Source organism: Manacus vitellinus, unplaced genomic scaffold (assembly GCF_001715985.3).
Source record: "Manacus vitellinus isolate BGI_N305 unplaced genomic scaffold, ASM171598v3 scaffold_77_pilon, whole genome shotgun sequence".
NCBI lineage: Eukaryota > Metazoa > Chordata > Aves > Passeriformes > Pipridae > Manacus > Manacus vitellinus.
The window spans coordinates 2,197,550-2,210,990 of record NW_021940802.1 but is presented as its reverse complement, the minus strand read 5'-3'; the positions used below and the strand labels follow the sequence as shown (position 1 = coordinate 2,210,990).

Genomic DNA, 13,441 nt, shown 5'->3' with positions numbered 1-13,441 from the left:
TTGTTTGGCGATGTTCTGAATAGAGATGAGCGTTCAATTCACACTGAATAACTCCTCTGATGAATTTTACTGTTTTTCTACTTTGCATGAATTGGCCACGAGGAAAATCTTGGCTTTTTTTTTTTTTTTTTTTCCTCCTGAATTAATTCAAGAGTTTTTCTGTGAACAGTTTCTGGATGGGCTCTCCTGGAGTGCAGCTCAGGGGTGTATTTTTAGCCTGTGCTGCGTGTGTTGCACTGGGGGAAACAGATTGAGCTCTGGGCAGCTGCTGGGGATTTTTGTTCTCAGGTGCCAAAGTTGCAAAATTTAAGTACCTAAAAGCTCACAAAGGCAACCTGAAAGATGTTTGAACTTTGGGGTTGGCTTCATGTGAGTATTCATAACCAGTTCCCCATCAGGGGTTAGCTCTGTGGTGTGTGCAGTGTGAGCTGTGCCCCAGGGAATCAGATATGATTCACATACAAATGTACAATCCCCCTTCAGGACTTAACCAAAAATACAATTTCAATGTCATGGGTATGAGATCAAACCTTGTATTTACATGATTAAAGCGTGTCTAGTGTTTTTAAGCAATTGAACTCTAAAATGGCACAGTAAAGCACAGCTTGGCTTGTCCTTCATCAACATTCCTAGTCCAAAACAAAGACCTTTTTCACTGCTACACCCTTAAAATTTAAAGCAGCAAGATGTCTTAATGGTTGGCTGTCCCTTCCACTGCAGTGTGTGGTTTGAATGGTTATGTGGTGAAATTAATGCATTTTTTTCTATAGATAAACATACAGAAGTAAGGGGCACACATAAGCTAAATGAAGGCCACATTGATTTGCCTCTTTGTTTGTTTGCCTTGATATTTTTTAGGAAAAAGGAATATTATTTCTGTAATTTAGTTGCCATTACAACCTCAGCTCAATTCAAAGTTAAGAACATACTGAAAGTGCTTGGCTTACTCAGTGTTTGAGTTCCATCAGATTTCAGGGCTCCTGCCTAATTTTCCCAAGTGCTCTGACAGGCAGTCCCTGACTACATTCCCTGATAAACACTATTCCTTTGAATTTTAACTTTAAAATTAAACAGGGCTGGCAGAAATGCTTTGAAGGAAGGAGCCTACCTAGCCACAAAACAGAGCATGCAAAAAGCATGCTCTGCCCCAAGATAAAATTCTTTAGACAGGAATTACAAGGATAATCGGAACCAGGCTTTCCAAAGCCTCAGCTCTTTTGAAAGTTAATAGCCAGCATAAATATACTCTGTGCAATATCTGGGGAAGGAAGGTTGAGGGGGAAAATACAGCCAAGACTATGCTGAAGGGCAAGAAACATTCTGCCTGCTCTGAGTTATTATTGTAGCCAATAGAAGGGTGATTGTGTAGGAACTGTTCCGCTTCAGACTCAGGGACAGAAGATACAGCAAAAGGAGCCACATTTTTAAAAGGCAGGAAGAAAAATTGCTTGGGTTTTTAGCTGGTGAAAAAGGTTAAAGAATTTATTTAGTTGTCCCCCCCCCTCCTTCTCTCAACCTGGAGCTAATAAAGGATTCTGTCATGGAAACGTTGAAGACCAAACATTGTCTAAATTATCTGACCTCTGGCGCAGGTAATACAAGTTTTGACTTACAAGGATTATCCAGAACTAAAGCCAGGGGGAATATAAAGTTGCTATTCATTCACACTTTGAACAAAACCTGCCAAACAACCCTGGCTGAGGCTGTGTTGATGTATGTCTCTGTTGTTCAGTGTGTAGTGAAATGAGAATGTTGGGTTTGGTTTATCCAGTTTTTCATTGTGCCTCTGGGCAGACACAACTCTCTGTGTTTTGCCAAGCAAGCCAGCATAAGGAATTCCTGAAAAAGAATAATGTAGGAAACAGAATGTTTTCAGGTTGAAATAGAAAGCAGATGCCTCCCAAGGAGTGAAGGCAATATAACAGGGACTCGTCCTGGATGGATGGTGGATGGATTCCCAGAGAGACACAGGTGACTTCAGAGGATGTGGGAGAGCTCAGAAAAACACTCTGCTGAATGAAGTTTAAAATGAAGGCAGATTGCTGCAAGTGTGACAGACCTCCCTTACACTGCTGTGGTGAGGGAATGGGAGATTGAGTCCAGCAAGAAGAGGATGGTGGAAAAGAGGAGAGAAGGATGAGGTCCTGGACTGAGGCCATGGGGTGTTGAATGCTCAGCCTGTGTTTCTCCTGTGATCTGTTTTTTTGTTCTTTCCGAAGAGAGGAGCCTCAAGGTCCAAGGAGTGCCCGTGGGTTAAAACCCCATCCTGAGCTAACAGGGGTTTGGTCATGGAAACACTGGAGCACTGCTCTCCTTTCAGTGGGATTTAGAGTCAAACATGCTCTGAACACCGAGGCACTTGGAGGAGCCTGCAGGAACCTGCACAGAGTAAATCCCTCATTTCTCTGGGAACAGGTCCTGGGAAGAGCTTAACCAGCCCTCCTGACGTAAGTGAGAGCTCAGTCTGGAGTGAAAGCAGCTGGCTTTGGGGCTCTGTTGTCATTCTCCCCTCCCTTGTCTCTGCCAAAATAAATGTTCTTCTTGTCTTTACCTTACTCATTAAAATGTCTTCCCAGCCATCTCAGATAAATCAAGTTAAGAACATGTTACACTGCACACCTAAATGGTGAAATTCAATGAGGGAATTTAATAAAGCCTCTCAGACTGTTGATAAGATAAGGAATGACAACCTATTAAGGGGTAAAGCTCCAGTACTTTTTTTATTTATTTATTAAAGCTTTAAATGATGAAGAGATTGGAAGCGGGAAAAAGACCCACTGGAAACAGTTATTTTTCAGTATTTGAAGAACTCCTTCAAGTTCTTCTGTGAGGTTCTTTTTCATTATTTTTCATAATATATGGTTTTATGTTCTCAGGCAGGTATTTGATGAGGAAATACAACACCTTTTTCTCCAGTGTGAGCAAACAGTTCGTGTAAAATGTATGTGCTGGCTGCACTGCAGTTTTAGATACCCTTTCCTTTAAAGGGGAAGATAAATGTATGTAAGCCTATAAACATGTTTTCGAGGTAGATTTGTTGGTTTTTTTAAATAAGGGAGTGGGAAACAAGTCATGAGCCCTGACTAGACAGGAAAGGCAGGACGCTGCTTTGATCCCTTCCTTGACTGTGTGTGCTTATGGAAAGTGATGAAAACTGCTCCTGTTCTTCTCTGTTCCACTTCTCTTCTTTCTGCACTCATTTCTGGTGGGTGAGGGTGGTTGCAGCAGATGAAAGCAGCCCACCCAGCTGGATCAGCTTCTGTCCCAAAGAACAGCTTTGTTCTAAGGTGTGGGAAGGTGCTGGTGCCTCCCAGCACCCCAGGAGTCAACCTGCTTTGCTCCTGGGGAAGGCACAAACCCCCTGGGTGCTGCAGAGAGACTCATTACCTGCTCACAAAGCCTGGTACCTTAAACAGCATCACAGAATCCCAGAATGTGCTGAGTTGGAAGGGACCCACAAGGATCATCCAGTCCAACCCCTGGCCCTGCACAGGCCCATCCCCAAGAGTCAGCCTGCTTTGCTCCTGGGGAAGGCACAAACCCCCTGGGTGCTGCAGAGAGACTCATTACCTGCTCGCAAAGCCTGGTACCTTAAACAGCATCACAGAATCCCAGAATGTGCTGATTTGGAAGGGACCCACAAGGATCATCCAGTCCAACCCCTGGCCCTGCACAGGCCCATCCCCAAGAGTCACCCCCTGTGCCCCAGAGGATCATNCAGCTCCAGCCATTCCCTGGCTGCTGTCCCTGGTCCCCCCAGAGCAGAGCTCAGTCCCTGCCCCTCCTCTGCCCCTGCCCAGGAATTGGAACTGCACTGAGGTCTCCCCTCAGTCTCCTCTGCTCCAGCTGAACACACCAAGCGCCCTCAGTGTCCTCACATGGCTTCCCCTCCAGCTTCCCCATCTCCATTGCCCTCCTTTGGACACTGTCTCATGGCTTCATATCTTCCTTATATTGTGGTGCCCAAAACTGCCCCAATATTGCAGGTGACTGATGTTGAGGGACCTTCCCACAGGTGAAGTTGGGCTGTGGGGCTGCCCCACCAGGCTCTGTGGGGTGGGTGATTTGTGCCAGCTCAGGACCACTCAGGTGGTTTGTGCAGTTGCTTTTTTCAGAATTGTGTTATGTCTCGAGAATCCTGGCTGTTACTGCTTGTGGGGATGAGCAGTGAGGTCCTCAGAAGGAAGATGTGCCCTAATGGAGTGTCTCATCTCTGAGTTTCCACATCAGAATTAATCTTAGTGCAGAAACTCATTTCCTTGTAAGATCCTGTGTTGTTTGTTGGTTATTAATCTGGCCTTCCCCTCCCTTCCAAGTGTAAGTGCTATAGTTTTGGGGAAGATAAACTATTTTCCCCAGGCGTAGGAATGGAATAGGATGCTTCATCTTAAGAGCAAGAGCTCAGCTCAGTTATGGGGTGTGAACTTTGCCTCTCTCACACGTGAGTGCTGATCCAGCAATTAACAGCTGAAATCAGGAAGAGATGGAGCTGCCTGGGGCTGATAACATCACCCTGCCCCTGGCATGCTGATCTTCCTGGTGATTCATGCTCCCTCTGGAATGCAGTGCACTGACTTTCCCTGGCTGACAGGTCATCTTATTTGGGATTAATATCAGTTTTGAACTTTACCTCCAGCTTGGACCAAATGGGTCTATCCAGGCCTCTGCACTATGTCTGCCTTACGTGGGTCTCTCTGTAGATAAAAATTACTATTTTAGACTCCTTAATCTGTCGTGGCTCCTGTAATAACTTAAGGAGAAGGGAAAATAACTGTTTATTTAAAGTAAATGAAATCATGGTACTGTTAAAGCCAGTGGCCAAATTTAACCCATCACTTACCCCTTGTGGGTGGGAGGGTTAGATGGGTCAGTTACTGTGGTGGGTCAGTGTTCACTGCTCCCATAATGTGAGGAATCACAGAATAGTTTGAGTGGAAAAAGACTTTTAAAGCCCATCTGGTTCCATGGGCAGGGACACCTTCCACTAGCCCAGATTGCTCCAAGCCATGTCCAACCTGGCCTTGGACACTTGCAGGGATGGGGCAGCCACAGCTTCTCTGGGCAACCTGTACCAGGGCCTCACCACCCTCCCAGGGAAGTGTCAAGTTTTAAGGTCTGTCTGTTCTCCATAGACAAAAGAGACCCTTGGACCAGAGTGGTGGGCAGAGCTGCCTGACAGCTCAGCCAGCCCGTCAGTGTGTGTGCTCAGGGGTCTGCACAGTGGGAGTTATTCAGTCCATGCAAATGTTCTGGAGAGCTGCAAACCCGAGGGGAGGATGGGAGGAAGCAAGGAAATTGGAGGTGTCCAACACTGAAACGGTCTGAGTGGAAACTCAGGTGAAGCTCAAGTCAGGGAAACTTCGGTGTGGAAAAAGCTCTGGCAAGAACCTGAGATATGCTATCCCTTCTTGGCCTTCTAGAGCTGATGTTTTATCACTCTTGAAACATAGTTTGAGAACACTGTGAGGGAAAAGGGGAGGAAGGTTTTTGAAAATCCCTTTTGTCTCCTTTGTTGCTCTAACAAACCTATGGGTCACTATGTCAGTGGGGGGAAACAATTTAGTAGCCTTTAATTGTGTGTTTTCTTCCGTATGATGTTTGAGCTTAACCTGTGCTTTATAAAATACACAGATTTTTAAACCCATAGCAGATTTTTCTAGCTGAAAGCTGAAATTCCTGCTTAGCAGCATGTCTGTCACAGGACTGTGGAAAACCTGGATGTGTCCCTGAGTGGGTGGGAGGCCATGGATTGGATCAGGCATAGAGACAACTTTAAAGCACAGACAGGGAGGAGTTAAAATTCTCTGAGAGGAAAAGGTTTTTCTAAATATTTGAATTAATTTCTCAATGTTTTTTTAAAAAGAGAATACACCAATTTTGGAGATTAGGCCAGAATGTTCTTCAGTTCATATCTTCAAAGTGATAATTGCAGGAATGAGTTCCTGAATTGCAAGAAGTGCTGCTGTTCTGTGATACAGCCTGACAGAAATTAGGCTTTTTTTCCCTAGTCAAAAAATCTATAAATAGCAAATTATCTATTAACAGGTGTCTTGTGAAATTACTCTATGAAGTATCAGAGTCACACAGTGTTAAAAAAAATCAGGATTATGGAGTTCTCAAATAAAATTACTTTGTTTTCCCTGAGCAGATGCAAATCTGCTTCTAAATCCGCTTAATATAATGGAAGCCCTGAATAAACAAAGCTCTGTTTGAATGTTTAAGTATTTCAAAGTCTGTTATACATAGAGCTGAAAGTCTCCATCCAGAATAGAAGCTCTGTGATCTTCAGTCCTGTGCATGGATCCAGTTGTATATATTTGGTTTTGCTAATGGAGAATTAAAATATTACAAATCCATGCTAATGACTGTGAGCCCTATTATAAGTTATTTTTTAGGTTTTTTTTTTTTAATTCCTGGTTGAGATAAAATGCAGTATTTGATCATTTTATTATAACTTCATTCAGGATTTAATTATTCATAAGATCACAACAAAAGGGAATATATTTTACAAATATGACTGTTTAATAGTGTGACTCTTCAGGAGAGCAATCTGATATTGAATCTTTAGTGAGGAACGAGTAACTCACTTTTATTTGCGTTATAAATCATGTAGATTACTGCAATATAGATAAGTAAATTCTGCTCTATTCTTGTGTTCTAGCAAGAGCAACAAATGTATTGCAGTGCTTGGTGGAGTTTCCACCAAGGGAGTGAATTAAAATGATGTTAAAGAAGTATTTTATAGCAATGTTTTGTAATTACCTGGCGCTGGGTGTATTTCCTGCCAGTTTAGCTGATCAGATCAATGCTCTGGTGTCACAGAGCAGCTCTGACCCCTGAGACAGCTCTCAGGGCTCAGGAACATTTACCATTGTTGATGTGCTGTGTGAAGGGAAGGCATTGCATGGGCTGCAGGCCGGCTGGTGTTTGTTCTGGTGCCCTGGGCTGGGAGGGGACTGGGGCAGTGTAGGGGGACAGGAATGGCTTTGGTCCCCAAACCCCCTCAGCTGGGCCCCACGGGGGGAGAGCAAAGTGGCTTCAAATCGGGGCTGGGTTGTTTCTCCCCAGAGAGAACAAATAAAATTCACAGTAGGGTGAAGTGCACCCTCCTGCCCGCTTGCTCCTAATTGTTTTCAGTGTGTGAGTGAGGGGTCAGGGTGGAGATGAAGCTCTGTGTGCCAGGATCTCTCTGCAGCCCTTGCAGATTTTCCCACAGCATTCCCTGGCAGTAACACCCCTCCCCTGCTCTTTGGTACCCCGGGCAGTGACACAGCTGGAGTTTGTGGGCACAAAAAGGTTGATTTTCGTCCTGGAAGCCCAACTCTCCTTCTTAGTGACAAGTACCAAACTGTGACTGTGTTTTTGGGGTTCCTGTTTATTGATGCACCAACAAAACCCAGGGAAGGGCGAGGGCTGAGGGGGGCACAGGGGGTGAAAGGGGTGTTTGGGCACTGGTGGCTGCAGCTGTGTCTTGTCACTGGGTAACCTCCTCCCCTCACCCATCCATCCCAGTCACTGATGGGGAAGGCATTTTTACACAGACTGTTTTCTCTTAGATATAGTTCCTTAAAGTTGTTTTCTTGTGAGCATTTGACGATCACAAACGTTGTATTTTGTATGGCTTTCTTTTTCCTAGCTGCTTTTTGTAAAGCAAGCCACACTGGGGAGACCTTTTTGGTTTCCAAAATCTAATATTTTCCCCTAAATTAACAGTTGAAAGTGCAAAGGAATAGCCTTCTGCTGGGGAGGTTTGTATTATTTAGGGTGGGGGAGAGCTTGGAGCAACCTGGTCTAGTGGGATGTGTCCCTTCCCATGGCAGGGGGTTGGAAGGAGAGGAGATATAGCATTGCTTCCAACACAAACCATTTGTGTAAGTGCCAATATTTTTTAACATTGCAGACAGCACTTCACTTAAACTTCTTACTCTTGCTACCTAATGACTGCTTAGCTTTACAACACACTATAAAAAGTGCTCCTACTGTTGTTTGAAACACAGAATAACTGTTTTAAGTGCGTGGCCCACTGTGGTCCCTTCCAGCCTTCCCCACTCTGCTGTTCTGTGGCAGCAGAAATGTTTGGTAACTTCGGTTGTCTGTGTTTTTCTGAATTGTGCAGTGTGGAGGCCCAGCTGTTTTGAGATGCAGCCATTTCTAAAAATACCTCACTTATGTGTTACAATTTTGCAAGGAAATATTTGACTTGGTACCATGTACCAAATGCAGACAAAAGTAAGGATTCAGTGAACTTTTTCATCAAACCAGACGTGTTGGAGGAGCTGCCCTGCAATGCTGCTGTTAACACACAGGAGGAGAAGGTTTGGGTCTGGCTTCACATGGGGTGACTGCAGAGTCCTCCTGCCAACCTGAATGCAGTTCCCTGACAGATCAAAACTGTGCAAGGCCAGACCAGCAGAGCTTGGCTCCCAGTTGTTTTGTTGCTAAGTCTTGTCAGGAGAGCACTGCACCTTCAGCAGGGCCCTTTGCAGCAGGGGCATTTTTCCTAAAATCCTTGCAGAGAAAGTGGTTCCACCCTCCTGCTGCAAGCAGAAGTGATTTAGATCGATCAGAAGTGATGGATGTAAAAACTGGCTATAGGTTCTTGAAAAGACATAGTTCTGCAGTGTGGAGTGCTGGGCCGTGGGCAAGGAGAGCTCAGCTCTGGGGCTGCCCAAGGTCCATTGCACCCACACGTCTCCATCAACTTGGGACTGGTTTTCTTTTCTTCCTTCTCATTGGTAACACCAAACCATGCCAGAGACTGGCCTGGAAATATGACTAAAAGGCACAAAATGTTCCTTATATCCATGTAAATGGCTTTAAGAAGAACTGGAGCACTTCCAGTGGGCCAAGGGAGAAAGCAGGTGCTGTTCCAGCTCGGCACAGGGCCATGGGCTCTGGAGAGCCTGATAGACCATCTTTGTTGTGTGCATTGACATGTAGATCCAAATCACAGCCCCCAAGCACTTGTAATGCACCTCATGTCCCTCTAAAAGGCATCTCTGAATCATTTTCTCTCCTGGTACCTGTGTGACTGCTCCCAGAGCAGGAGCAGTTGCAGGAGGGATGTTCCCAATACCCCAGCACGGTGCCCTATGGAGCAGGATCCTGGCACTGGCATCTCCTCAGCTGGTTTGTGGCAGTGCCTGGTGTTTGCACCCCAGAGCATGGCAAGTGTCCCTCCATGAAGCAAACTGCTGTCCAGGCTCCAAAACTCACTGTTCCTGCCCAGTGTGATGTGCCCTAGTCTGTTCCATACAGCAGGGATGTAGGATATTGCAAATTAAGTCATATTTCACTGTAACCTGCAAATTTACATCTTAGCTGGAAGTCCACAAGGAAAAATGTGAAAACTAGTACAGCAATTCTGCACATCCATCTCCTTCACTGCATCCTGGTGCCAGTGTTTTACAGGAGCTCATTAGCAGAGGCAGAGTTATGTCCTCAAACCCTTTTCATTATGGTTTTAAACCAGCTGAACCCTCCAGGGCTGGGACACTGTCAGCTAATCCAGCCTGTGATATAGTGAGGGCACTGTTACACCTTGGTAACCAAGCATGATTTTTCACAGGTTTTTTTGTTCAGAGATGTCAAATGTGGAGTTTTCTTTAAACCAGTTATGTCTTTTATTGTATTTAAAACTCTAATTTCCTTCTGCTGTTCCTTCCTGAAGGGCATCACCAGGTGATCAGTTATATCAAGATGCTTCAGGTATCAGTTGCCTGTTTCTTTTTTTGCATTTAACCAAATGAAATGTGGAAATAAAGGAAAATAAAAGGCCAAACTATTGCAATTTTAAAGATCTCCTCAGTTAAGGAAACAGAGCTAAACCCAATCCATTCCATATAAAAAATTCTGGGTGTATGTTTTACACAGGTTCCACGAAGGAATTGATTGAGAGCTGCTGTGGAGCTGGACAACAGTGGGCCATAGACAATGGGGAGTGCACAGAAATCCCTGTGAGTGGAATGGATGGTGACATTTGCAGGTATGTGAGGCAACCCCCAACATTTTTGGGTTAAAATAAAGAACAGTCCTTTAGGAGAAATCAAATATAATTCGTGGGATGTCCAGGAGGCTGAGAACGGTTTCATCCATGGTCTGATTTGTTGGTAGACTGGCAATATGTCATGGCAAATTAGAAAGAAGGATTTCCCCCTCCATTTCCCTAAAATCTATTCTAAACAAAGCCTGTTAAGATTTTTTCCTCTCTTATGTGAGCAGAGGAAATTTTTTTCCCATTCTCAGCACATTTGTGGAGTTGCAGATAAATAGAAGGGCAGAGCTTGGCTTCCCTTTGGCAAGTGCTAAATGCAGCGATCAGTTGTTAATTGTGTCATGAAATGGTGTGTTTATTGCCCAGGGTGAATGGCCCCTGGTTGTGGTGCCTGTGTTCAGCTGGAGGGGGGATCTTGCACCCTGATAATGCTTCCAGTGGCTCCTGCACAGCAGGAGAAGGAGAGTGGGTGCAGAGTAACATGGATTCAATATTCCACTGGCTGCAGTTCATCCAATTCCCTTCCCCCTAGTCTGAAACAGGCCTTAGGGAGGGATGAAGGCAAAGTTACTCCAGACTCAGATTCTCAAGGAGTGATCCCACCATTTACAGCATTGAAAAGGTTTGGCATAATCACTTTTATCAAATTTTGCATCATTACACCTTTCTGAAGTCACTGGGAGATGAAAATCCTCCCCACTGGGGTCTGGCATGACATAACTGACACATACCAACTGTCTGTGAAGTCAAGACAGATTAAAAAATTCCAGCCTTGGCCTAAGTAGGTGCAAATCCAATACATTAATGAGTTGCACCTGCACATCTGAGGCTGTGTTTAGATGAAAAAGCCAGATCCTAAATGTTTCGGTCCCTGTGAATCTATTGGGATTTAAAGGAATAAGAGATCAGGGGTTCAGCTGTTTTACTTCTAAAATTTCATTTGTGTCCCTGTTTTAAAGATTTAAACCCACCTATAAATGTTACGTCTAAAGAAAATATTTAATGTAAAAAATATTCAAATATGTGGCCTCAGAACCTTGACAGCAAGGACAAAAACTTGGTGCTGCCACTGGGAGATGTGCCAGTGTGCAGGGCTGGTGACCCTGCACTGATCCAGCCCCAAGGCACCATCTGGGTGCTGGAAGAAAGGCAGGCTCCCAAGAGTCTGCCTCTGACTCAACTCAGTATCTAAAGATGGTAAAAAGTAAAGTCATGGAATCCCAGACTGGTTTGGGTTGGAAGGGTCCTTAAAGCTTCATTCCACCCCCTGCCATGGGCAGGGACACCTTCCTCTAGACCAGATTGCTCCAAGCCCTGTCCAGCCTGGCCTTGAACACTTCCAGGGATGGGGACAGAAGATAGATACGAATTTCAAAAATTAGCTCCTGTTCTGCCAGGATAGTTTTCCATAAATATTTGGGTTTAAAAGTGACAATCACCATGACAAAGGGTTGATGTTCTCGGCTGAGGCAAACAAGTCACAGAATCCCAGAATATGCTGAGTTGGAAGGGACCCACAAGGATCATCCAGTCCAACCCCTGGCCCTGCACAGGCCCATCCCCAAGAGTCACCCCCTGTGCCCCAGAGGATCAGCCAAACCCTCCTGCAGCTCTGGCAGCCTTGGGGCTGTGCCCACTGCCCTGGGGAGCCTGGGCAGTGCCCAACCAGCCTCTGGGGGAAGAACCTTTGGCTGAGATCCAACCTGAGCCTGCCCTGACACAGCTCCAGCCATTCCCTTCAGTCTTGTCACTGGTCCCCACAGAGAAGTGAAGCCTCCCCTGTGTCTGCTGTAAGTTGTTCATATGGAGGTTGCAGACTGAGGTTTTTTCCAAGTGCCCTCTTGGGATGTTCAGGTGGCAAAAAACTTCAGTGTTAAAGCTGCTTGTTGATGTATCTTGATGTCTCTGGACATTCATGTCCCAACTTGGCTCATCTCTGTTTAGAGACCACAACATGGGCTGCAGGATTGACACTGGGACTGCCTAAATGAGATCATGGGCAATAACTTGATGACTGAACTTAAACTAAAGCAAGAACAGGAAATCTTAAGATAATCAATTGATAGTCAGATGTAAAAATACTCCCAGAGCTTGTACTCCCAGGCTGTGTCAGAAATAGGATGTTAGGCTTGATGAAATCTCATCTGACCCAGCATAGTAATTTTTATCTTATAATTGTTATGTTTTATCATAACAGAGCAATGTTTATCTGAGTGGCTTTTGCATCAGCTGTCCCAGCACAGATCCTGCTTTTTGCTGACACCATGTCCCAGTTAGAGACTCACAGCAGTTTAAAACATTCACTGATCTTAACTCATTAACTCTTTCCTGAAGCAGAAATGGTCTGAAGCTTCTTTGAACCACAAACTTACTTATCTACTCTGCAAAGAGTAGGTTTGTAAAGAAGATAAAAGCCAAGAGAATGTGGTTAATGCTGTTCCCAGTTCATTTTCTGGGGTTAGAGGAGCTGAAACTGAGTTGTGCTGATAGGTAGAAAATACTAAAATGAGGCTAATGACACAACAATGCCCCAGGAATTTCTCATGGCTAAATGTCACATTTCAGAGAACATGAATCTATAGAGATTTCAGTGTTTAAATACAGTAAATACTTTGAGCATATAAAAATGCTTCTAACAGCATTTTGTCATTTCTACAGACAATAACTTTTGATTGGTTTTGGTGGTCTTTTTTTTTAAAATTGTAATGAAAGTTTGGATGTCTTCTGTAAGAAATAATAGTTATATTACTGATACCTGAATACATTTGGGTAGTAATAATTCATTGCTCAAAAATTTTTATTTCTCCAGTTGGCAATTAATCCTGAAGATCTTTTCTAACCTAAATGATGCTACAGAGTAAAGCCAAAGGCACTACGGGATTTATCTGCCCTTCTATATATGTATGAAGGAGGCACATCCCTCTTTGAATGAGAGGCATCCACTATAGACTTAAAAATAGTAGGGAAGAGTATTTTAGTATTTCAATGAATATCTATTAAAATCCATTTAGGAATTTGACATTTAGATTTTTCATCATGTCAGCCTTCACTGAATCTTGTTAAAACGTTTGATTTGAAGCACCATGTCTAGGAAATGTACCTTCCCAAAGTATTTCATATACAGTGATCTAGTCACCCATAACCTTCTCTTTGATAACCAAAGTTAGTTCTGGGTTACACTCTGTGGTGGTATAAAGGAGAGTTCATAGATGTGTTGTGATGTGATGCTTTCCTCCAGCCCTGTCCAGCGCTTCAGCCCTCTGGCTGGTGAAGGAGGAAGTGTGTACAGGTGTGTTTCCCTTTCCCCACTGTACATGGAACAAGATTTCTGTCTGGTTTTTGATTTCTGAAACCTTCCAAAATACTTCTGAGAAACAAAACATGGGGAAGAGGGACTGTCACACAAACAATGATGAGTTGTTGAGGGATATTGGTGACCAGACTTTG

General features: G+C 44.2%; 1 protein-coding gene across 1 annotated transcript in view; it reads left to right on the top strand.

The window, feature by feature from the left end:
- Nucleotides 1-13,441, top strand: part of FBLN2 (fibulin 2) — a gene marked incomplete at its 5' end in the record, with an annotated part of 75,052 nt that overhangs the window by 29,696 nt on the left and 31,915 nt on the right. Inside the window, one exon of the mRNA XM_029964659.1 lies at nt 9,874-9,985. Within this exon, the coding sequence (XP_029820519.1) occupies nt 9,874-9,985 (112 nt within the window). The remainder of the gene's footprint in view (nt 1-9,873; nt 9,986-13,441) is intronic.